The sequence below is a fragment of the Sceloporus occidentalis genome, unplaced genomic scaffold, assembly GCF_023333645.1.
Source record: "Sceloporus occidentalis isolate IW3139 unplaced genomic scaffold, rSceOcc1.0.p SCAF_83, whole genome shotgun sequence".
Lineage (NCBI taxonomy): Eukaryota > Metazoa > Chordata > Lepidosauria > Squamata > Phrynosomatidae > Sceloporus > Sceloporus occidentalis.
The window spans coordinates 3,427,290-3,452,656 of NW_028317063.1; the positions used below are offsets into that span (position 1 = coordinate 3,427,290).

At 40.1% G+C, this 25,367-nt stretch overlaps 2 protein-coding genes across 2 annotated transcripts in view; one reads left to right on the forward strand and one right to left on the reverse strand.

Moving 5' to 3' along the window:
* The first annotated feature begins 2,052 nt into the window (after window positions 1–2,052).
* Window positions 2,053–17,654, forward strand: LOC149285193 (telomere-associated protein RIF1-like). The gene is made up of 35 exons (XM_089495735.1): window positions 2,053–2,162; window positions 2,251–2,329; window positions 2,511–2,607; window positions 3,018–3,148; window positions 3,499–3,590; window positions 3,986–4,175; window positions 4,697–4,789; window positions 4,927–5,065; window positions 5,246–5,397; window positions 6,008–6,119; window positions 6,229–6,402; window positions 6,522–6,632; window positions 7,237–7,299; window positions 7,428–7,528; window positions 7,607–7,693; window positions 7,863–7,936; window positions 8,079–8,259; window positions 8,595–8,702; window positions 8,798–8,944; window positions 9,158–9,257; window positions 9,805–10,078; window positions 10,223–10,262; window positions 10,353–10,555; window positions 10,898–10,997; window positions 11,321–11,446; window positions 11,817–11,956; window positions 12,142–12,231; window positions 12,338–12,389; window positions 12,485–15,427; window positions 15,526–15,672; window positions 16,188–16,265; window positions 16,632–16,747; window positions 16,944–17,097; window positions 17,227–17,335; window positions 17,416–17,654. The coding sequence occupies exons 1-35, from the start codon at window positions 2,053–2,055 to the stop codon at window positions 17,652–17,654; spliced, it is 7,152 nt and encodes a 2,383-aa protein (XP_089351861.1).
* A 2,503-nt stretch (window positions 17,655–20,157) lies between these two features.
* Window positions 20,158–25,367, reverse strand: part of LOC149285194 (nebulin-like) — an 85,451-nt gene continuing 80,241 nt past the window's right edge. Inside the window, exons 136-143 of the mRNA XM_089495736.1 lie at window positions 25,031–25,123; window positions 24,403–24,495; window positions 23,363–23,470; window positions 22,868–23,048; window positions 22,165–22,257; window positions 20,966–21,115; window positions 20,605–20,711; window positions 20,158–20,413 (exon numbers count right to left, since the gene is read on the reverse strand). Coding sequence (XP_089351862.1) covers window positions 20,240–20,413; window positions 20,605–20,711; window positions 20,966–21,115; window positions 22,165–22,257; window positions 22,868–23,048; window positions 23,363–23,470; window positions 24,403–24,495; window positions 25,031–25,123 — 999 coding nt within the window. The 3' untranslated portion in view covers window positions 20,158–20,239. The remainder of the gene's footprint in view (window positions 20,414–20,604; window positions 20,712–20,965; window positions 21,116–22,164; window positions 22,258–22,867; window positions 23,049–23,362; window positions 23,471–24,402; window positions 24,496–25,030; window positions 25,124–25,367) is intronic.

Sequence of the window (25,367 nt, forward strand, 5' to 3'; positions counted from 1 at the left end):
GAAAAGACTGAAAAATCTGTTTCTATTTTGTATCATAAAGCAATATGCAAGTGAAATTACTCAAAAGCCTAACGTTCACAGGTCACATATTAAATGTAGCAAAAATAAATAATAAATAAATGAATACTTCTACTCTTTCGATACAGCAGATTATATATGTATATATATATATATGATACAGCATATATATATACATATACATATGAGCGTATATGTATGTTTGTGTTCTTTTATAGGAATTCTAATACAACATAATCATCTTGAGTTCAGAAATCTATTTTTATTGATTGAATCGGCATTCGATTACATTTCCGTTCCATCGGCGTTCGGCATCCTGCGCACTTTCTGCCTGCCATCGAACAGCTTCGCGCTCGATTAGCAGCCCTGTGCGGTTTGCCCAATCTGGCGCCATTTTAGAAGCGGGAGATGGAGGGGGAGGTGTCAGCAGAGCGCGGGTAAATCAGGAGGCGCCAGCCCAAGTCAGGCAAGCAGTGCTTCTGTGGAATAATCAGGGACTCGGGGGAAGCGTGCCAAGCCCTTCCCGTAGCCTGATTCCCCTTGATGAGTGGAAACGGTGAGGATTTTATGGAGGGGGATGGTGATCAGGGGCTGGGGGTACGCAAATCATACACGTACTGCCACAGTATGATGTTTACGTGCCCTCTCTACATGAGTCGTGGCTAATGCTTAAATACCTCAGCTGCTGCAGAACGTCTTTGCAGGGTGAGCTGTCACTCTCTTCCAGGTTTACTTGCCTATAGAAGAAGTGACAGCCTTTTACTTCTAAGGCGTTCTGAAGCAGCTATGGTTATGTGGCCACCAATGTTGTGTGTAGGTTTTCTTTTCCTTTTTTTCATACGTGATCGTGTGGTGCTTGGCCTACCGGTTCCTAATGCTTGTAAGGCATCAGCGGCTGAGCATTGTAGGGGTTATAGGTGACAACGGCACATCCATTTCCCAGCCCTGTATGGTCGATCATTGATCTATTAAGGGTGCTGGTTATTATTTTTGTCGAGTCAGTTTAATGCATGTTGGATATATATATACATACATACATACATACATAGAGCACTATAATGAAATCAATAAAAACTGTAGCCTCACCAAATGCAGCATGGCTCAATCGATCTTGGTGCCCGGCACGGCGTGTGACTCAGGAGAGTGGGCCCTGTACGGCGTGTGACTCAGGAGAGCGGGCCCCTGCACTGTCTGTCACTCAAGTATTGGCTCTCTCTAGGGCCCCTGTTTAAAGGCCTACTCCTGTCTTATTGTAAAAGAGATGTAAACAGACAGGGCCGCTGTCGCAATGCGTGTTTAATGGCTAATGGGTTTGCTTTTAGGGCTGTGTAACCCTGTCAGATGCCCTTAGGTTGGCAGTTAAAGCCGTCAGTTCTGACACATCCACGTCTGGTGACGGGGCGGACTCTTCTGGGCATCTGTGAAATCTGCCACCGTTTGGAACTTTAAACACCAGTCTTTCAGACAGATCCATAGAAATTATATATAGGTCTTTAAAGGGACAGTTTACTATCACTGACAGCCCCGCTAAGGAATCATGCTTACTGAAGTGAGCATTTTAATATGCGCTGTTCAAAGTAAAAAACAAACAAACAAAGCACTTAAGGTGGAAGCTGCAGCCTTGCCACTGCCCTCCTCTGTGGTCAGACTATTATTGCCACTGATTGGATGAAAGAGGACAGCGCTCCAAATCAGTGGAAGTAGTTTTTTTGCACGTGAGTCAGGGCTGCAGCTGCCTGGCGGTAAGTGTGTGTGTGTGTGTGTGTGTTTGTGTATATATATATATATATATATTTCTCAACATGTAAATTTAGAAAGACCTATCAACAGCATTAAAGTTCATATCATTTAATTTGAGCCTTTCTTGCTCCAGCCTTGGCAATCAATAGAATAGATTTTGTTCTAGATCTTCTGCCGATTAATAATTGTGAGAATAGGGATTACTGCCTTTTAATAATACCGTTTATGGATTATTTGAACACAATTAAGTCTTAATGTTCTCTTACTCTGCTCTGATGTAGAATGCTGGAAAAAATGACTGCAGTTTGTTCTGAGGATTCACACCTATTACCCCTGCTGGAAACCCTGGAGGACTCGTCATCCTCGCACGCGGAGCAGACGGATGCTTATCTCTCCATCGCTAAGTGAGTAGCCCTGCCTAAAGCGTAAAGAAGTCCGTGGCTTAGCGGATAGACGGCTCTGACGACGATCTCCGGGCTTTTTGTTTTCTAGTCGTCTAAGTGGAGAAGATGGCAAGGATTTCACTGTTCTGGTTGGAGGACAGTTCCCGCGTCTTTGCAAAGTCTTTAAGGTATAGAATGCTAACCGTTGGTTATTTCTCTGGCTTGTGCACAGGTTTGTGTTTGTGGTCTCTCCTCCGGTAAAGACATGAAGTATATCTGAGCACGTCTGGCTTTTTCTTTGTAGCTTGATGGTAAGCAGTGTTAGGGTGCTTCCACTCCTGTGTGCTAATAACCATATTTATTTCTCAGGCGCACATCTCCAGCCAGAATTCTGATCTTAGTAACGCAGCACTACAGGCATTGGGATTTTGTGTTTTTAACAACAAAATTGTCTCTGGCTTATCAGGTAATTATTGCAAATGGGTATATGTTTCAGGGGGCCTCAAACTTCATTAAATATGCCCCTATTTTAAACTGTAATGCACAAAATACTTATAAAAGGATGAAAGATTCTAAGAACGGTCATAATTCCCTAGTACAAAAGTACTTACTTAATATATATATTAACAAAAAAAGCTTGCCTTGTTGCATTAAAAACCCATTGGCTACTATAACACAGTTGGTGTTTCGAGGCTGTCTTCATGTTGCATATCCCTTCAGATTTACTTGTCGGGTTAAGCGTACTATGCCTTATACCGACAACGTTTTTGTTCCAATGTGAATTTATTTGGGATTTATTAGCTAATACCCATACTTGTTTACTTTGTGTAATGTTCCCTTGACTTTATGGACAATAACTTGTATTTCTTATTTTAGCTCCCGAGGTTGAGGAACTGCTTTTAACATTAAATAGTATTGCTGTTAACGGGACCGATAAAAATACATGCACACGAGCACTTTGGGTGATTTCAAAACAGAGCTTCCCTCATGAGGAGGTTGGGAAAGCGGTAAGAATTAATATATGTATAAATAGCCAAAGTAAAATTAATATATTGTAAATACATATACTCTAATAGCAACCCCTTTTACCACTCATATTACTCTATTGTAAACATGCAAATTTTATTGTCTGATTCCCAATCCTTGACAACGTAAATTACTGTGATTGTTTAATGTTGCAAAGCATTAACGGTAATTTTGTTTTGAAAGTAGTAAGAGAATGAATTATTGGTGCCAGTTATTGGCCGAACCGTTTCGGACTGTTTTATCATTGTATTTGTGTGTTTGATATCCCAGCAGGCAGTTTTATTTTGAAGACTCGTAACTACTTTTTTTTTTTTTGTTTTGTTTTCAATAGGTACCCACTATACTTTCTACATTAGAAAGTGTTCTTAATAAAGAAGTTCAATCACTTGTCATAGAGTATGAAGCACTAAATGTTGTTATCCGGTAAGAATCTGTACACTTGGTGCACATTATTATTACGATCACTACATATATTTTATATTAAAAAAAAAAAAAAAGGCAACTTTTCTCTTTCGAGTTTTAACACGGTTAAACACACTTTTAATGCTCTTGAATAATGTTATTTTAGTTTGACAGCTAGTATACTCTCCGCATTTCAGGAAATCATTCACAGTTTTTACTGTTTATTCATTACCCCTTGCGATGAAGCTGAATATATAATACCCCATCAACTGCTTTACGGAAATATTAATAGGTACTAATTCCGGATCTAGACCTTCTCTCATGCAGTGAGGCATTATCTTTCTAGGCGTACAGATGAAATGGTTGTCCCTCATCCATGGTTTTGTTTTGCTGAAGCCAGTTTTGATGTGTTGCAGGCTTTTGGAACAGGCCCCTACACAAATGGGTGATGAGGCTGTCAGATGGGCTAAACTCGTAATCCCGTTGGTAGTTCATTCTGTGCCTAAAGTTCGTTTAAGAGGGGCGACTGCACTGGAGATCGGTCTGCCTTTGTTGCTGAAGAAACAGCAGGAGGTGTCCGTCGTAACGGAACAGCTCATGTCTTCTGTAAGTGCATTGCGTTTTATAACTGGACCGACCTATTTCACTTGTGTGCATGATGGATGCTCGAATGTGCAAAGTTACTATCTGTAGGTTTGTCCTTTAGTGATATTTTGTACGTAACATAGTCTGGTTTAAAAGGGGTTCTCCCACCATCAAATGCATTTAAAAGCTATGTGGCCCCTTAAAATGTTGGTGTTGATGGTATTCTGCAGAACCCTTGCATTGTCATTTGCCCCTTTCCACGTTCCAGTGATGAGATTGTGGTTTGCGTTTGAAAGTGCTACCGTTTAATTTCAGTGTGAGCGCTTTCTTGTCGCTGGTTGGCTGCTTTAAACAGCCAATCGGTGGCAAGAAATATCGGGTCATGGAGAAGCAGGACAGCCTCTTCTGTGTCGGTGCTTTAATTTCTTGTTTTGGAAGGCTGTATAAAAGTTCTCCAAGTACATTAGACTGTGTTTTTAAATGGTAGGTTGTAGCAAAGCTCACATTTAAAAATCTCTCTTCTGACTTATTTTACTCTACAGAAAATTGTTGCTGAACTTCAGAAACTCTTCTCCAGTAAAAATGAGACTTACGTCTTGAAACTTTGGCCTTTGTTCGTCCGACTACTTGGAAAGGTTAGAAAGCCTAATATATATGCTTTTGTATTTTTTTTTTTTTATTATGCGTGTAAACATGAGTTTTTTTTTTTTTTTGTTTGTTTGTTTTTTTTTTATATTTCCTTCTGCTACTTAATAAATGTATCTGTTACCAGACTCTGCATCGCAGTGGAACCTTTATCAATTCTTTGCTGCAGCTGGAAGAGTTGGGCTTTAGAAGTGGGTCACCTGCTGTGAAGAAAATTGCGTTCATTGCCTGGAAAAGCCTTATTGATAACTTTGCGTTAAATCCAGGTAAATACATTTCCACCGGGCTGCTACATGCAGGCCTGTAATGCTTATTCATAGACTAGGCTCAACGTCATGGACTGCTTTTCTGAAATGTGTTTGAAAGCTACAAACGAACATTCTCAAATGCAATCTTTAAACCTTCTTCTTTGTTTTTATTTTTTTTTGGTTTTTTTGCTGATTTAGATATACTATGCAGCACCAAGAGACTGAAACTACTCATGCAGCCGTTAAGCTCTATCCATGTGAGGACGGAGGCCTTGGCTCTGACGAAAATAGAAGTCTGGTGGTATCTCTTGGTAAAGCTTGGTTCGCAGCTCCCCACGCACTTTGAGCAGGTGGGTTCTCAATGTGGATGTACCCATTGCATATTATGTCTGCCAACATATTGACTAACAAAAGTTTGTCCCCAAAATCATTGTATGGCTACCTAATTAAAAAAAAATAAAAATAGATGTATTGTATACAAAATGCATGTATGTGTGTGTATGTATGTATGTGTATATATATATATATGTATGTGTGTATGTCATCTGACTTCTTGGTGTTGGTAAGCAACACATACATTCTCCAAGTATTTAGATGGAATAAAAGCATTTTAACAATTAATGAGTATTCAGTTTGGCTTTTTTATTTTAGCAAACATGCACCGTGTTGGCTTACGCGGTCCTGAATGCTGAGTAGGTTGGTGCATATCCACGCCACTGATACTCAGCTGTGCTGCCTGGTGCTGGAAGCTTCTCTAACTAAGCTGCATTTTGTATGAGAAGGTTCAGTGAAACCGTTTACATCAATGATCCCTGAAACAAACAAAAAGTAATGTCCTCGGTTTAATAAAACGGAGGAATGCAGCAGAGTGTTCATGTTTGATTACCTGTATAGTTAAACAAAATTTAAGATTGTATTGAATGACTTCATGTCATCGTTTCTATTTAATCTTTCTTCAAGGTGTGTTTACCGTTGCTTCAAAGTACTCTGTGTGCGGAGTCCTCTTCAGCTCAAGGTACTCCGCTACGCGGAGCAAATCAAAGTCTTAATGCATCTACACCGTTGCAAAAAGGTATCTAATATACATTTTATGTGTACAGGCTATACCTTGTACATAATATACTTTACACATAAGCCTAATTGAAGTATGTACTCTGACCTGTGATTGTTTTTTTCCGTAGGTCCCCTCCCTTTTGGAAGTCCAACAACCCCAAAAAACAGCATGAACTCTAGCGTGCTGGTTTCAGTTGCTTTTCCGTCTATTCATCTTCTGGGGGTTGAAATGATACTTCATTTTCTGTTGGGCCCAGAAGTGACACAATTTGCCAACCAGCACAAGCTGGTGCTTAGTTTAGGTGCGTCTTCCTCTATTTCAGTGAAAATTGCTCGCTTTGTCATTTATCAGTCACCTCGCTGACAGACGCATTGAAGTGTTTGTCTCCGGTTAATAATTCGGTGTGCTCCTTCCTTGCAGAGCCTCTCCAGCACCCTCTTATTGGTAGCTCTTCATTCTTCTGTAAACACGCTGCCACGCTACTGAACTGTGTGCAAGATGGCTTTATTATCATAGGGAAAGATGCCTCCGGTAAGACCTTTATTTCTTAATTTTTTTTTTTTTTTCTCCTGCTTGCAATGTTTATCAGCTTATTTAAGCAGATCGGTCCCTTTCCCTCCTTTGGAAGTTGATTCTTGTTGTTTGCGGATGGGAAAGGGGTGGCAGTTCGTTGCATCGTTGTCCCTTTTTGAGCTAAGATGTGGAGTGACAGCCATACCGCACACCTGGCGAATCTGTTAAGGGATTCATACATGCAACATCCATGTAGGAGAGCATTTTTTTTTTTTTTTTTATATATGTGCTTATTGATCATATTGGTGACTTGTGATCGGTGCATTTTCATTTGTGCCACACAATGTAAAAAAAAAATTCACATCTAGATGTTATCCTTTATATAGCACCAACAATTAACACAATGCATATGTTCAATGGTCTAACAGCTAGAACTGAGAGACTAAGACAAACCAAACGATTAGGTATAGACGGCCGTGCTTGCGCATTTCCGATCTAGATATGCCTTTTTTTTTGTTTGTTTTTTTTTGTTAATCGTCGTCCTTTGGACCATTTTGAGTGTGGGCCTGTAAACTGGCTGTGTAGTTCAACTGTAAAGTGTCGCTCTTTTGAACCATTTCAGGGGTAGTACTTGGTGCCATTTGGAAGGATATGATTGAATTTGCGAAATCGACCATGGAGACGGGTAAGAAAATGGCTTATTTGTGGAGTAGTAAAATATAAACTTGGAGTAATTACCTTTTCGGGCGGTTTACAGGTCCAGCGCTGCATACCCTCTATAAATAAGGTTACTTTATTGCTCTTCAAAATTAGGTAACAAAAAAGAGCGCCAAAGCTCGGATGTATTGACCCATCTGCTTCAGTCGCTGAAAAACATTGTTATGTCTGATGGGCTGCAGGTGGAAAAGTTACTGGTAAGTGTTTAAGTTACTTCGGAATTCTCTTTTCAATAAGTTAATTTCTTCTGCTAACCCTTTAATTTCTCTCTTTAGAGCCTTCTGGAATGCACTGTTAAGGGACTTCCGCAGAAAATACTTGGATCTGCAGCATATCAGGTGGCAAATATGGATCTTCTTAATGTAAGAAAAAATGTCTTAGACCGTTGTCAGTAACCTGCTGCGCTTCGATGTTTGGCTTTTGTGCTTAAACTGTAGCCCGAAATGCCTGTCCAATAATTCATGCTTCTGTTTGTCTCCGTACGTAGCTGTGAAGTATTTTTTGTACTTATCCCGCCTATTTTACTTCCAGGGAACGCCAGCTCTCTTTTTAATTCAGCTGCACTTTCGCGAAAAGCTTTTGGAGCTCGGCGTGACTGGAGAGAGGTGGGTTTCATCCAGTAATACTTGTTTCCAGGGTTTTACTGATGCGTTCTCCACCGGTCTGGATACTCTCATACGGAAAAGCAGCTAAAATAGCAATTCTTGTCTTTTTGGATTTTGACAATTTGTTTCTCTTCATTGTTAGATTCTTCATAAACTTTGAAACTCTGGTTGGCTACGTCCTCTCGGGTCCTACCTCTCCTTTGGCGTTTAGTGACTCTGTCCTTGGTGAGTTAAACCAGAGTGCCAAGTGCCTTGAGAGCAAAGAACACCTGTGGCGTTTGTGGAGTATATTGATAAATCCTCTCATTGAACGCATCAATCAAGTAAGTAGCTATATCATCATAAAGAACGGCTAGTTATTGTGGGTAGATAACTGTTTACTGAAGAAGCTCTTAACCCTTTTGGTGCCATTAGAAGATAACTGTACATCCTTATAACTTGTGGCAAGAAGCCCATTAGGATGTACAGGTACGCCCTGACTGTGTTGCAGGTACATCTCTCTGCCATGGACAGCCTGGACTCTCCCCTGTAAGCAGAAGCCAGCATCTGAATTGTCCTGGCTTTTTTTTGTTTTGTTTTTTTGTTTTACACTAAAATCATCTTGTTTTCAATACAGCTTAACAAATTTTGCTGTCTTTATTTTTCCTCTTTTGAATAGACCAATGAAGTAAACCAAGGTGATGCTCTTGAACATAACTTCAGTGCTATGCATAGTGCTTTAATGCTTCCCATTAGTCACATCTTCCCGATCCAAGCCTTTCCTCAGGTAATAAAATAAATTATATATAATTTTTTTGTATTAAAACAAAAGTAAATGTGCTTGCAGGTATAGTTGTGACTATAGCTTGTGTACCATTGTAGGCCACCATGAAGACTCTGATGCGGACCTGGTCAGAATTATACAAATCCTTTGCCCGCTGTGCTGCGTTGGTTACAACAACTGAAGAGAATGTGTGCTGTGAAGAACTTTGCTCTAGAATCCTCTCTGTGCTTGGGGAAGACCCCTTGGTGAGACTTTACTTATTTACTTTATTACCCAACGTATTTGTTTTTACTCCTACATCCTAAAGGACCACTGATCCTGTGCATCTAATCTCCTTTAAAAGTAGAGCCCTTATCCCACTCATTAAATGACCTTTATCATAAATTTAGCATGCTATGTAATTTAGATCAAATACAGCCTGTACTTTTTGTAACAAAACATTTTTGTCTGTTTCTTAGGGTTTAGCATCGTTGGAAAGAATTGTTCAGGCTATCACAATAATTGTAGAATGTGTCAACTTTTCCCCATACACTACAAAGTTTCAACCAAAGACAAAATGTAAGATTCACTACTTTCCAATATTTACTGCATTGTGTAAAATGTGTCTTTCTTATCTGTAAACCTTTTATTTGCTTTCTGTTTGAGGTAATTGTGGGTTTCTGTGTAATAACTCCTTCGACAGAAAACGTACAGGTACACTATATGAACAAAACTTCTGGGGCACATGACCATTGCATCAACACTCAGCACATTCTAAATGCATAGACATTAATATGTAGTTGGTCCTCCCTTTGCCGCTATAACGGCTTCCACTTTCTGGGAAGGCTTTCCACAAGATTTTGGAGAGTTTCTGTGGGAATTTTTTCCCATTCCTCCGGTAGAGCGTTTGTGAGGTCCGGCACTGATGTTGGATGAGACTCCCCGCTCGCAATCTCCGTTCCAGGTTGAGGTCGGGGCTCTGTGCGCCGGTCAAGTTCTTCTGCACCAAAATCACCCAACCATGTCTTTATGGACCCTGCTTTGTGCGCTGGGCGCAGTCATGTTGGAATAGAAAAGGGTCTTCCCCAAAAATGTTTTCCTTACAATTATCTCGTTCTGATTTCAGCACCACACACTCCAACTGATTGGTCCAAGAGGAAGAAAGAGCCTTTAGGAAACCTGAGTTCCTTGTTGAAGTTATTGGTTAAAGTAATAGAATGTTTCCACAATCTGAGTTCGGATTCGTCAGCGCTGGAAGCCAGCACTTCACCTCTAGTATCAGTGGGAAGCTCCATCATCGGAGTCCTCTCAACGTGCATCAGCCACATCATGTTACCTTCCCTCATCAGAACGCTGTTTGTGGTGCTCACCAAGCCAGTCTCTCTCTTCTTTGATAGAAGGTAAGTAAACGCATTCCTCCCCCCCCCCCCCCCCCCAAAAAATGGAGTTAAGTGTATGTAGGGGAGTTATTAGGCCCTGCAAAACATGAGCAAACCTATGGAGATGGTATATGACTCTTCTTTTTTTTTGTTTATCTGTTTCAGGTCGGAGTCTCCTAAAGTGTATAATAGTCTAAGCAGCAAGGTAGGCACTTGGTTCTTCGTTTTACCCGATTATCTGATTTCTGCCTGGTGTGTAAAATTTCTATAATTCTTTATATATTTCTTTTCCCAGTTTGATAAGCTGCTTGGAGAGATAATTTTCTGTCTTGGCTCTCGCTACAATGGTACCTTTGACAGCGAGCTCCTGGAAGCACTTTCTCCCCTCCTTTGTGCCATATTCCTACATAAAAACAAGCAGATTCGGAACCAAGTGGCCCAATTCTGGAATGGATCATTTGCAAAAACTACAGTGCTTAAGTATCCAGAAGAACTAAAGTATGTTTCATGAAAATGCTATTATTTTTTTTTTTTTTTTCTATCATGGAAACTTAAGTCTGATTTATCCAGTTTAAGGCAGAGCCCTGTTCTGAATTATACCTCTGTGCAATACCCCCCCCACATACAGTATTTGTGTGTTAATATTTTATTTTTTTTACCTGGATTCTACATATTCAAAGATTCTGTTTTTAACATGTCTACGTTGGGATTTTTAGTTGCCACACTATACAGTTGCATGTATTTTTAGTCTCCCTTTACACTGATCTCTCTGCAATTGACACAACACTTTTTTTTTTATTTTTATTTATATTAACTTGCAGCTTATTTCATGTTTTGCAGACCCATATTAAACCAAGTGAAGTCACAAACACCCCTCCTGTTGCCTGGTTTCACCTATTCGAACACTTCAGAAGACTTTAGCGCCCCGTACTCTGACAGCGTAAGTTACCTATATAAATCCAGCTGCCACAAGCTATACCAGCCTTTACCAACGTTTACTTACACATATGTCTAGATATTCCATGTTATAAATGTTTAAGGTCTCAGACCGTTTGTCTTATGCAGAAAATAGTCACAGCAGCGCTGGGTCAGTAACTGTAGAAGTTTTTCTAGACAACTTGTAAGCAATTAAATACTTCTGCATTCATGGAGTCCAAGAGCAAAGCCAAGTGCTGCCAAGTGCCCTTGAAATGCATTTTAAATGTAAGTAAGCCCTTTATTGTTGAATTCACAAACCTCTTTTATATGTTTACATTTTGCCAGACGGACAATTCCCAACTGGAAACAAAGATTAGTGGAATTGAGATTAAATCTGCAGGAAAGCGCAATTCTTTAATGACCAAGGCAGAAGAGATTAAGGGCACCCCGCCGCGTACTCCTCTGGCTAAAGTAAGTCATGGTTTGAGGGTGTTTTGGATGTAACATCATAGATATCTTTATCTTTGTGATTTTAAGGCGGTATTTATAGGTTTGTGAGTTGGGTGACACGAATCCCCATTAATTGATTTAAATAGTCCTGCTGACTTCTAGATGCATTTATCTATTATATGTGGGAAGTGTGGAGGAAAACCAGATTGAATTGTTCTCGATTAAGGAGTGCATATAGTTGAATGCTTTAGAGCCTGTACAAAATACACTTTGATATGTGTTCTTAACTAAAGGGTCTACTGGAACGCGCCTTTACATTTTTGACTCTTTAAATTTGGTAATTTTTGAACAATTTATTATGTATGTAATAAGTCTTTGCTTTCTCACGCAGGCTAAGCTAGATTTCTCATCACCCAAGGCTAAACAAAAACTTCTGGAAGAAGAACAGTCTGTTGACTTTGTTTTTATTCCGCCTGAAACTAAAGAGAGGATCTTAACAGAACATCAGAAGGAAGTGCTACGAACAAAAAGGTTGGTTGTCCCACGCAAGGGCTTGTATTAACCAAATTCATATGCCATTAATTTTCCTAAATCATGTCTTACCTGCTGACCTGAATGTTTCACAAGGGCTTTAATATCCAGGATGGCTCTTGTTCACTGTTTCCCAATATAATCTTAAGTAAATATGCAGTTTAAATGTCTTTCTCCCCTGCCAGGGTTGATATACCAACAATGTACAATAACTTGGATGCATCTCAGGACGCTACATTATTCAGTCAATATTCCCAGAACCAGGAAAGCTCATTGTGAGTCTACCAGTATATTCGTTGATTGTTTTTTTTTTTGTTTGTTTTTTTGTTTAAACTTGCAGTTGTAGCTTAATTCTTAATTATTTCTTCTGAATTCCGATAGGGAAAAACCTCAATTAACTGAAGAAACAAATGAAACTGCGGCCAATTCAAAGGTAAGACTATTGTAGACAATGACATTTTAGATGTGGCTTCAAGTAAGAAAAATTTAAAGGATCTGAAAAACGATTTTTGCTTCCTTTTTGTTTAGGAGACTCTTTCTGAATCCTTGCCAAGGGAGTTAAATGAAGAGAAGAAACCCTCTGTAGATGTGGAGGTGCTGGACATCAATGAGCCGCCTTCCAACTGTATGGATTCATCTGCAAAGGAAGCTCAGAACACGTCAAATATCAGCAACAGCTCTACCTCTTCAGATATGGTGTTGGGGACACCACCCCAGCCTACGAGTCGCAGACAGTCCTTTATCACCTTGGAGAAGTTTGAGAATTCACCTAATCAGTCTTTTAGTCCCCTGGCACATACAACATTTCCAAAGGGAACAGAAGTTGTTTTGGTTCCGGATAGCCAAGAAGCTACGGATGCAAAAAGTACTCTTAAAAACGAAGAAAAGTCAAGTGGTGATGCAAAAACTTTAAGCACGGACTTGTCGAAAGGTACGAAAAGAGGAAGAAAAGCAAAATCATCCCAAATGGCAGATGAGACGGAAAACAAACACAATGTATCTGAGGTGCTTAATTCTGAAAGCGCGCATGGGTCGCTCACAACTGTTGGGTGTAAAAATGAAGAGTTTGAAGACACAGACTGCATACCAAATTCGCAGACTCAGGAACTCCAGCCCAAGCCTGCGGAAATAACAGAGAATACAAAATCGGGCAACGATGTGTCCAAAAATGTTGAGGCCAAAGAAAACACTCCACCCGTATCTCTTAACTCTCAAAATGGAATCTCTCGTGCTCTGCAAGCAACCACAAATCACATGTCTTTGAGGCGTTCGTCAAGAAGGCAGTCTGAAATACTGGAAGGGGTGAGAAACGAGAGCGTGAGCCTTAAGCAAGAGCTGGCAAAGGATGAGGAAAACGTGGCTACAAAGAAAATGCCACAATCCAGAGACTCGCGGCAGCAACGGGAAAAGTCAACTGCACATGGTATTGCAGAAAAATCTGTGGTGGAAGATGCTAAAAATGAGGTAAAGATTGCCAACGTGAACCAGGAAGAGGATCTCGCAAATTCTAGTCTAGAGCCGACTAGAAGTAGACCCAGGTACAAGACTAGACGATCTGTGCAAGCGCTCTTAACGGGGGCTGAAATTTCAGAGTCTGATGGCTCAGAGACCAGAGAAGAAACTCCCAAAAGAAAGCGATCTCAGAGGAGCAAGTCTAAAAGCTTTGAACATTCCGAAAATGATCCGTCTGAAAGTACTCAAGAGATTGTGCCGGAAAGTGGGAATAAGACAGAATCCCAGCCTTCTCTAGAAAACACCAAGTCTGTGGTTGAAATGGAAGTAGATGTTGAGAATACTCGAAATGTTGAAATGGATAATAAAACCTACTCAATCCTCACAGACAATACTATCTCGCGTACAAAAACCATTACTGCTGACGTTAGCGTGGAGCCGGAGCCGCTGCTGAGTAACAGAGAGGTAAACAAAACTTACGACATTACGAAAAATTCCACGTATGACACAAAGACGATGCAGAGTCTGATGACTGAGCCTACTATTGGCGATTATTCGACAGCCGTTTCCGATGTCTTTCAGAATTCAGAAAGTAAACAGGAGTCTTTTTATTGCCCCCATAAGAGAAGCAAAAGAGTGAGACGGTCAAAGAGTTGCGATTGCTGCTCTGAAGCGTCAGCTCAGCAGGAGAAGTCAGAGGGAGAAAACACGAACGGTAAAAAGAAAATGTTGCCCAGAGTAGCCGGGCATGAAGTGTCCACCACAGAGTCTCAGTTCGATGATTCTGTCTTCTCTGGGCCGAGTGCTGTTAGCACCCCTCTGGTTATGACCAAGGAGGATCAATGCTTTTTCAAGCCTGGTGTTAGTGAGGTGAAATCAGACACCGAATCGGAACAGGAAAACACGGCTGTCCCAACTAATGATAGCAGCAGCGAGTTGGGAGTTACCCAGGTGTTTGTTCAGGCAAAAACCATTGAAGCTTCTGAGGAGCTAGCAGAGGATCCTGATGTTACAGTGGCAAAAACATCTGAGAAGCTAGCAGAGGAGCCTGAAGTTGGGACAGAAACTTCTATGGAGGTACCAGAGGAGCCTAAAGTTGGGACAGAAACTGCTATGGAGGTACCAGAGGAGCCTAAAGCTATGGTGACGACGTCGGAGGAGGTGTTGGAGGAGCCTAAAGCTACTGAGACAAAGCTTTCTGAGGAGGAGCCAGAGGAGCCTAAAGTTACTGACACGACGCTATCTGAGGAAGTGCCAGAGGAGCCCAAAGTTACTGAGACAAAGCTTTCTGAGGAGGAGCCAGAGGAGCCTAACGTTACGAAAACGACGCTTTCTGAGGAGGTGCCAGAGGAGCCCAAAGTTTCTGGGCCAGGGCTGGTCAAAGCTAGCGATGAGACAAAAATTTCTGAGGAAGTGTTAGAGGCGCCTAAAGTTACTGAGACAAGAAATTCTGACTTGGGGTTGGATGATGCCAAAGTTACCAAAATAAACGGTTGTGATATTTCAGAAGAAGCGACAACAGAGAATACAATTTTGGAAAATGTTGTTCGACATTCAGACGACAAAGAGCCCTCTGTTTCAGATGCAGTAGAAGATATGATTTGCTACAAAACGTTTGATGTAGAAACGGCTGTGTCTGGAACAGACCAAGAAGATATGGAGACAGAGCAGAGTGTACTCGATGAAAACAGCTCTTTAAAACCAGAGTCGTCTCTATGTTCTGTGGAGACCGGCCACTTGCCTGTCCCTGATAAAGAAACGGGCCAAAGTGTGGCTGTTGCGGCTACGGAAACAGGTGCTGCCAACATCCCAGAAAATATTACTATCGAAGGCCTACCCCAAGTTAGGTCCGATACGGATTCACCTCCAAAGATAAAAGGACTGGTTTCTTTAACCATAGCGAATGACAGTCCTGGTGGCTGCTGCAGCTGGTCTCCTTCAGCTTCTCCGTCCACAAGTATTTTAAAGAAAGGCCTAAAGAGACAGCAAGAAATGGACTCTCCATCACCAATAAACAAGGTACTCTATGGCACCGATTGGTATAAGAGACCTACGTTCACTTATGGTTTGGTTTTTCTTTTCCTATATTCTGACCATGTCTTATTTCTTGATTCAAGATCCGCCGAGTCTCTTTTGCTGATCCCATATATCAGGAAGGATTGGCAGATGACATTGATAGGAGAAGCCCTGTTGTAAGGAGTCATTCTTCAAGCGGATCACCATCTTCTAGAAGTCTTAAAATGTTAACGGCAGTGCAGCCAAAGGTAAGGTATACGGTTCTGTTGGGTAAAGCATTTTATATTTCTACTAGCACTGATGAGTTTTGTGGCAATACCTTTTTAGAGCTTAAACTAAGCTTTATTAAACAGCTGAATTCCCCTCCGTGTTGTGATTGACAGTTTGCACAACGTATGCATATGTTTGACATATAAACTGTTGAGTTGGTGGCTCTTTAGTCATTGTGGAGCACATGATACTCCAAAAGCTTCTAGACAGTTACACGTGATCTAGATCAATGAGGCTATCGTTATGTTGGTCCTGAAGTAAGTGTGTGTGTGTGTGTGTGGTTTGTTTGTATTTTGTGCCTCTTGGCCTGATAAGCGAGGTAAGTGTATCTGGTGTGGGGTCTCATCTGGTTTCTAAACTCGTTTGCCTGATATGGCTCAGTTAAGCAGAAGGTTGCCTCACTGCAAAAATACATTCATGTTTAACATTTAGCAATGGTTAACGTTGTGCTTTTTTTTTTTTTTTTTTTTTTTTTTTTTTTTGTGTGCCTTAGCTAAATACAACTCCAACCAAAGGATTCACATCCCCATCATCACGTATACTTGGTCTTAAAAGCTCAAAGAAAAATTTGGTAAGTAAAGAATATTTTGATGTTCTTTCTCGGCCTGAACCTATTGGCAGGAAGCCTCTTGGAGCTCACAAATATATTGCATGTGTGTGAAATGACCAAAATCTTAAAGCCGATGGATTTATATTAGACACTTGGTGCAGAATGGCACAATGTTTGTTTCAAACGTCTTAAAAGCATAATCAGGACTCAGTTGGATAATATATATTTTTTACTTTTATGCACATAAAATATAGCCGTAATACCCGGGAGGGGTTATAAATAAATATAGGTTACCAGGTTAAACCAAATATTATAGTCCAGCGTTTTATTGTTTCTGTCTTTATGCTGCAATTTTGGATTATTGGTAACATGTTAGTTGATTCATAGATTTCAGAAATGACCAAAGAATCCATGCCATCTCCAAAAGAAAGTGTTTACCCCGCTCTAATGAACTGTACCACGCCTGTCGATGTCATCCTGCCTCAGATTACTTCTAATATGTGGCAAGTACCTACTGACTCGCCGTTTAAAGCCCTGTCTTCAGAATATGATTGACCAGCGGGATTTCCCGTTACCTGCCCTACAAATGTTGTTCTTGGGAAATCTAAAGCTTTACTCTGAAATGCTGTGGGGGGCTTTGTAGCCTGAAAACGGGCAACCCTCATAAAATTGTGTTCTCATAATTTACATGTCTTCTAGGGCAAGAGGACTAGGACAATTAATACGTGCAAAGAACATTAAAACAATTGGTGATCTCAGTACACTGACGCCTTCAGAAATAAAGACACTGCCTGTCCGCTCCCCCAAAATTTCCACGGTGAAGAAAGCTCTCCGGATCTACCATGAGCAGCAGGTAACAAGCGATTGTGAAGGGTGCTACCTGATAACGTGAGGATTCTGAGTGCGTTCTCCATTTCCTCATTAGCTTCTAACATATTTATTTAAAGATATATATATATATTTTTCTCTTTTCAAACCCTAGACCAAGGCCAAAGGATTTGATGAATTTGCTGTTCTTGGGGAGACTGAAAAGCTACTCGGTGGTATTGATGAGAAGTCGTCTTCAGCAGATGAAGAGAAACTTGCAACAGGTTTTTATTTCTTGAAGTTTCTCAATGGGTTTAAAAAAACAAAAAACAAAAGTTAAGCAAATGTCAACTTTCTTTTGTAGATTTGATCGAACCATCGGCCACTGGCTTGGGCCCTCCGCCAACTTCGGACGTCTTATCTCAGATCAGTGCGCTTTCCCTGCAAATGGCTTCAGAGGACTTCGGCAAATACTCCGGCAGCCAACTCTTTGAAGCACAGGAGAAACTTGGACAAATGTCCAGCTGCATCCTCAAACATCTGCAGTCCCGGTGGACATCTCCTCCTCATGGCAGCTCTGTGCCGGCCGAGACTGGGTCATAAACACGTTAAACGTTCTCCTGCATGCGGGACTCTTTTTACTCCTTTTTACGGAAGTTCAAGATCGGCCAAGTGTTTTTAAGATTATCATGTGTGGTCACTGCTTATTACACCGTGGCTTCTAATGTCGGGTTTCAATGCTGCTAACGGTGGTTTATTAAAAAATGGATTTATACAGAATATTAAAGATTTAAAGAAGGGTAGGTGTTGTAACATAAATGTAGTATTCAGCAGGGGGATTTATACCTGCAATTAAAGGTATTTTTTTTAAATGCAAAGTTTTGAGCTTATCTTTAGAGCTGTCTATGGATACAATATCTTTCACAAGGTAATTGTCAGGGTTGTTTGTTATTGGCAACTGTTTTGGATATCGGTAGATGTGTAACAAAGTGTTGTCTCTTGGACCTCAGAAGCCACTGTCTGCCCTGTTTTGGGGGTTTTTTTTGGGTTTTTTTTTTAGAATTTCTCCCAAAGTGGAAGAAACTAAGCTTTTCCTCTTTCACCGTATACAAAACCTGGCTTTTGAGCCGAAGAGACAGACGGGTAAGATATCTGTCCGCATGTAGTCTCTCATTTGCAATCAGCTGTTCCTTTTCATGCTTAATTTAACTTTGCGTGGAAATGTGATGTTTTTCTTGAGGCTACTTTAAGTTGTGTATTTAGAAAACCAAAATCGCACCCAGACTCTCCTAGTGTTTGAAATGCGATGTAAATGGAGCCTTACGTTTGATTGACGCTCGCATATATGTTGCTTGTTCTTCATCGCTGTCGGGTAACCTACCTTCAGAAGTTAACTGCTCAGCTTTTTATGAATGTTCTTCCTGTGATGCATGCAAATGACTCGAGTCTGTACATTATGTAAATATTTGTGACAGCGAGCGAATTACTGCTTTATTTACTCGCTATTCCACATTGTACATATAATTTAAGTCGGTCTGCGTTAAGCTTATTAATGTCATTTGCTGCAGATGGTTTTTAGAATTACGTGTAAAATAAAGCTATTAAAGTGTCTCTGGTTCGTTTTATGTTTTGTGCAGTAGTTTATAGATGATTTTAGCTTAGCGGTGTACCTCATCTAGATGGATAAAATATAAATCTGTTTAGGGGCAATAGATCACTGATATTTGGAGTTCTTGTAATAGGTGTGACGCTATCCCTCGCCTTTAACCACCCTAGCGAAGAACTTCAAACGGATCTGTTTGAAACAGGGAAAAAAGCTATGTGGTAGTGCTCACAAAATACTAAAGGGCAGCTTTTTAAAGAAAGGAGAACGTGTCTGTCAATTGCCTCCATTTGGCCAAACAGAATGACATCCCATACACAGTACAGCGGGGGTCTCGTGCGAGCGAGGCCGTGACGGGAAGCACTCCTTGGAGGAAGTGGGCCGCAATCACGGAACAAACGTCGTGAGATGCATGCAGTGAATCTATTTGCCTTGGTTTTACTTAACACCTCTACAGAAACTGCAAATGGAGAATAAATCGATTGCCTGTTTGAATCTACAGAAGAGGAAAGGAAACCAAGTGTTTTTTCTTTATACCTAAGACTATAGCTTTTCAAAATGTAAAGAATTTTTAATACAGACTTGGTGTCTGCCGAATCATCACCCAATTTCTGTTCTGCTTACAGTAATACCCCTGTATATTTTATATGTTTAAAACGGACACGTTGCTTCCATGCGTAGTAATGAACTTTGTAATTTACTAGCAGTGCATATAATAAGGGCAATGTTATTGTGATATTGGCAGCACAAAAGCCACAAATACTGTATATAAACAAAAAAAAAACACATGAGGGTAATAACATGCAGAGAACCATTACATCCCTTCGCAATGCGCGATGTATATCTAGACAATGCAGAATTTCTCTATTTGGGTAACATGAGAAAGAACTTTGGCTTTTAAAGATGGCAGAACCTCACTATATACCTGATCTGTGTGCTGCATGCTGTTTGCATATACTGCGGATGGGCACCGCCGGTGTTTGTAACAGCCCACGGTGGAGAAGAGAAGATGACCTTGTGGGTAAGTAGTTTCTAAAATGAACTTTGTAATGAGATCCAACTTTTTTGCACATTGATTCTGCAGAAACTCCAGCTTTATTCACTAATTTACAGGAAATAATGGCTCTTGACCCTAGAAAAACAATCACACGCACGCAGCATTCACCAAGCGAGGAGGGCAAGACGCGTTTCCGTTCTGTGACATCGTAGGGTGCTGTGTTTTGTTTGTAATTCTTTGGAGATGGTGACTTTTCCATCACCAACGTTACTAATTCCCGGTATCTGTAGGAAATAATCCGAACACGTAAGCAGCAGCTGCCCCTTTTCCACGTTCTCTATTGCGCGTTACAGCAGATGTGATCATCCAGATAATATGCTAAATGAGACCAAGCGTTTTTCGAAAGTGGTAAACGTCAGTCCGGCTACAACACATTTTGGTGTCAAATTATATGATGGAGATGGTTTTATTTTTTTTTATTCAGACGTTAAACAGAAAAAAAAAAACCGGCCGCTAATGCGGGTCTTTGGTGGTATGAGTGCATTGCCATTTCTGTTGTTTCTGTCGCTTTGGTTACATGCAGTTTGCCTAAACGGCTTCCACGTAGTTGGCGGGCAGCATGCCGGTTTTTCCGGTTCTCTGGACGGTTCCGTACATCCAGCCTTCGTCGATGGTCTGAACGTTTACTATAGTGTCGCCGTCCCTGAAGGACACTTCGTCGTTGTCTGCTGCTCTGTAGTCGTACATGGCTCTGAAGCTTTTCTGCGGAAACAAAGCAACATCTTACAGTTTTGTGTTTTATTCTATTAAAGAAACAAATCGGCACGCAGAAATTTAAATTTTTTCCGGAATTTTTCTAATCCAAATTGTTTGATTTTTTTTCTTAAAAAAATAGATTTGAAAGCTCTCCGCTTGGACAATAAAAAAAAAAAAAAAAATTATTTTATACTTACCCCAGCAGTGGATGGGTGAGATGGGACAGATGATACGTTGGTTTGCTGAGTAAGTACAGATGATGACCTTTGTTGGGGAAGTTCAGTAGTTTTTGCTTGTTTAAAGCCTGCAAAATAAAAATGAAAGTTTCCTAAAATAAAAGCCACGTGCGGCGTTCGATGTATATGCGGTCACTCGCTGCCACAAGGAGTGCAAAGCTTGCTAGTCTACATCGTACTGCTCGGCTACGGGACTTACCCTGGTAGATCAGCATATGAGAACTCTCCTTGTGGCCTATAATGATTATGGGACAATAATAATGAGTATTGCGCATCGTTACGATTTAAACAAAGCTGGCTCAGCGCTGCCCTGTCCTTTTACCTGTTACTGTAGTTGAAGTGAACAGGCCTCCGTTGCTGTAATAGGAATGATGGTGATCAGCCGCTTCGGACACTTCTGATTTCTCATCGCCTGCGCTCAGACTCAGAGCGCTGGCGGAGCGGGAGTGCTCACGGCTGCGCCGGGCTTGTACTGCGACGAGAGAACATTTATAGCCGTTAATTCACGTAACGATAAATTATTTCCGATGGCTGCTGACCGCGGTACCATGCAGTGTTAATTCGTACAGGTATCAGGAAAGGAATAATGCTAACAAACTTAACGCAGGTATGGCCGGGTGGGGAGACTAAGGATGAGGGTAAATAGCACACCCTAGGAGCAATTTTGCCTCCACTTACTCTTTTTCAGACAGGGGTGTGTTTTTTGAAGTTCTGGTAGCAAAAGGGTTAGATGATCAATCGAATAAAGGTCCGGAATATAAAAGGACCGTCTTAAAGCTCATTCTTAGGAGTTTTTGAATATAATGATTGAATTGGCCAAACAACTTTAGATGGTGGTCTATTCCACAATTTACTAACATGCTATGTTTAAGACGGAAATCTCCTTTCTTCCAATCTAAAAGGCTGCCCATGGGGTGGCTGGAAGGTAGGATTTATGAAGAGATCCCCAAAAATATCTCTTTATTGACCTTGAGCCTTTGATCATATCCCCACAAAAATGTATTTTCTCCAGAGAAAACAATCCTAGTTTGGACAGTCTTTTCTCATAGCTGAACTTTTCCATCCCTTTAATCCTTTTTGTAACCATTCTCTGAATATGTCCTTTTTTTTGGTACTGAGCCCAAAACTGCCTTACAGGTTCTAGATGTGGTCTGACCATTGACTTATAAAGAGGCAGAACGATGTTCTTATCTCTTAAACCTATTCGCCTTTGAATACCTGCCAGCGTCTTGCTTGCTTTAGCAACAGCTGCCTGACATTGTGCACAGAGCTAAAAAAAGAATAAAGGTTTCCAAACCAGGGAAGCAGAATCAGATATAACTCAGTGCCACACAGCCTGTGTTAACTATTATAACCCATAAAAATAAATAACTCCTTAACTCTAAACACAAAGGATTCTCTCATATCAGATAATACGATAGGATACATTTGACATAAATGGGTAAAGCCAGAATAAAAACAGGTGAGGATTCCCTGGCTCGTGTAAAGTATATTCCAAAATAACATTATGATTGAACCTACCAGACAGCATGTGCAAGCTTCGTGACTGAATGTTGTCTTCTGCTGGATCGTAGTCGAAAACGGAGCCAGGATTGGTACGCCACACACGGAGGTCTACATTTAACAAAATATTATTGTTCTGCACTTCTCGGCCAAATGCTTTTTTTTGTATTTAAATGGTGAAGACCGTTCTGTGTTGCAGAAGACGTAACTATATTCCACATCTGAGTATATTGTCTATATTTACTCCGATGCACTGTACATACGGTGTTTCCTATAGAATTGCAACTTTTTGGCCGCTAGTTTGTCAACGTTCTAAAGGTTGCTCACGTTTGACACGTTCATAGGAAAAGGCTCTTCTACTTGTATTAGACCTCAAAGCTGGTACAATCACATTATAGAACGCCTTAACCCAGTACTTTATGCTATCCCTTCACCAAGGCTGTCTGATTATTATTTACCCAAGTATTCACCAGATGCAATGTTAGGATGGTTGCCAATGTACCCCTCTATTTTACCCCTCTACCATTTCTGTCTTGCATTAAGAATGGTAGGGCTAATTCTTGGGGGCTGACTGGCCATTATCGGGATTGGTATTATTTTAGGTAATGGAAAATTACTGAAGATCGCCCCTAAACCTATTATAGCTAACAGGTCCTATAGAGAGCCTAAAACCTACTCAATATCTATACTGAGCAATGGATACCAGATGCTTCTAATATACCCGTGGCGTCTTGATCCTGATCACTTCTTTTTCGTTCCATTTCCACAACCTTCCTCTGAATTCCACGGTAGTTGATGTCACTGAAGTCTATCATGTTCTTCTTGACGCGTTCTGTTATGGGGTCGGAAACCACTGGGGTGAAGCTGCCTTTCTGTTTCTCGAAGTCTTCATGGTATTTCACCTACAAACACACAGATCAAAATTTATCACAGAGCTAAGAACCTAGTTTTAAGCTGTTTTGGTTTATGGTCTTTTTTTTATTTTTTTTATTTTTTTACTCCTGTCTGTCCTTAACAATGAAGACGCTAAATAGCTAAATCTTTATTTAATCCAATTCCTTCGTTTTGCTCAAAAACCTTGGAACATTCTGTCTCATTCCCACCCCATAAAGATAAAACGTAAACCTCGCAGGTCTCTTGTTTCTGTTACACTAAAAAAAACAAAAAAAAACATACTAAAAGCCTAAAAAAAAACCAGGAAAAAGTAAATTATTACCGATGAAATGTGGCGCTGAGTCTCCCGAACACGTCTCATCTCAGGTGTGTCCAGAACGAAGGCCGCCCTACCCTGAATCTGCTTCCGGAAGCTGTCAGAGTATAAGACCTGATGGATCCAGGGAAAGTTAGTTAGAATGATGTCATAGATGCAGACTTTACAACCTCTGCACGGTTTAGGGATCGTTAAGTCATCACAAGTGGTAGTAATGCAAAAACAGCAACAAAGCATACATATCCACATCCAGCCGCTCTGATCGCTCACTGCTGCTTTCTAAGACATTTCATACCTGCGTTATCCAAAAAAATAAGCTTTGGTAGCACGTTCTTACCTGATTTACCTAAAATGTTTACAATAAGGTGATGTTACCATCGTCCTTTCATGATTAAACATCTTCCTTGTGTAAAACCTGACTTTGCATCCAAAACTGAAATATACGGCCAGCTTACAGAATGACGGAATTAAAGCAAGTCTATCACCGACTATTAAACTCGTCAAAAAATCATTCATTTTTTTATGTAATGCCCTCAATTTAATGTCCTCAATTCTTTAATAATATTAACGGTAGCCTAAAAGGAAAGGTGACGTGAATGTACATTTGTACCTTTAATTACTGTTATAATATGAATATAATAAAGACTGTACCTTGACAGTAACGTCGTACCTTATAATATAAATGGAATAAAAACATACCTTATATATATATCGTAAATCATTACAATCTGTATCATTGTTTAGTCGGTAAAGTTCTTTTATCCACAATAAAAAAAGTTAGAAAAGTTTAATTCATGATTAGAATAAATCATTTAAAAGGTAGAAGTCAATATGATTAAAAATATGGGGAATTAATAGGGGGGAAAAGTTCCTAGAGGTAGAATGTAATATTTTAGTATGTAGTCAGGGTTTTAACATTTTTTAAAAGACTGTTATTAAATATAAACGGTGATTTAGTTAAAATAATAAGAAAAAAAAAATCACTGCACAAGTTGTGTTATTAAAGGCAGTAAGATGATTTTTTTTTCTTGGTGGTTGAAAAATACCGAGCTAATATTTTCTTGGTTCCGCTTTACTCGCTCCATTTCTGGAGTGACCGGTGTTGGAGTGGCTTTTCCCATATTTTCTTTGTACGAAACCTACAGTGTGTAAAGAAGCATCCAGATATCACTAAAAAAAATGTATGATTAAAAACCACAGGCGGAGGGTTAAATTTTTTTAACGTCACCCAACACTGCACAAAGGAAGAGGTGAGATAAACACGGTTACAGAGGTGTCGGGTATTCTGGTTTTAAACATTTTTAGCGTTAGTGTCAACCTGAAGGAGGAATGCAAAAAAATCAGTAAAATATTATAATATATATATATATATATATATATATATATATATATATATATTTATTTATTTATTATTATTATTTATTTTTTTAGAGACCAGTGGCAATTGGTCACACCCTGGTAGCTAACTGGTTAATAGAATATATTTCTATATACGGTAATATCATTGTATTGTAAAATACTAAATATAAGGAAAACCTATAAAAAAACAATGGATGCAGGTTAAAAAGTTAAAAGGCTTTGATTGTTTTATGGAAGGGATTGAAACAAGTTTTTTTTATGACAGTGGGAAGGGTGACACAATTATTTGGAGGTAACCATGTTTGTTGAAGGTACCATGCTAATGTTCTCTTGGTTGCGTTTGACCCTCTCCATCTCTGGAGTGACAGGTGTCGGGGTTCCTTTCCCCAAGTTTTCTTTGTATAAAACCTATAGGTTACAAAGTGATCATTATGCACGGGAAAGTAAGAACTTTTTATTAATGATCTGCTGATGAAGGGATTATTATCTTGCACATATTAGTAGTAAAAAAAAAAAAAAATAAACAAAGTGAATTTTTTTTTTTTATTCTAAGATATGAAAAAACACAACACGGGTCAAACTCAGGAGTAGGTGCGTCGGCATGAGGAGCAGCGATATTAAGAATGTCCATAATTGTGTTCTAGCGAGGGAA

Coding starts and splice junctions, on each gene's coding strand:
- LOC149285193 (XM_089495735.1), top strand. CDS start 2,053: ATGACTGCAGTTTGTTCTGAGGATTCACACCTATTACCCCTGCTGGAA. Junction 4,790..4,926: donor TCGTCCGACTACTTGGAAAG/GTTAGAAAGCCT, acceptor ATCTGTTACCAG/ACTCTGCATCGCAGTGGAAC. Junction 12,390..12,484: donor AAACTGCGGCCAATTCAAAG/GTAAGACTATTG, acceptor CTTTTTGTTTAG/GAGACTCTTTCTGAATCCTT.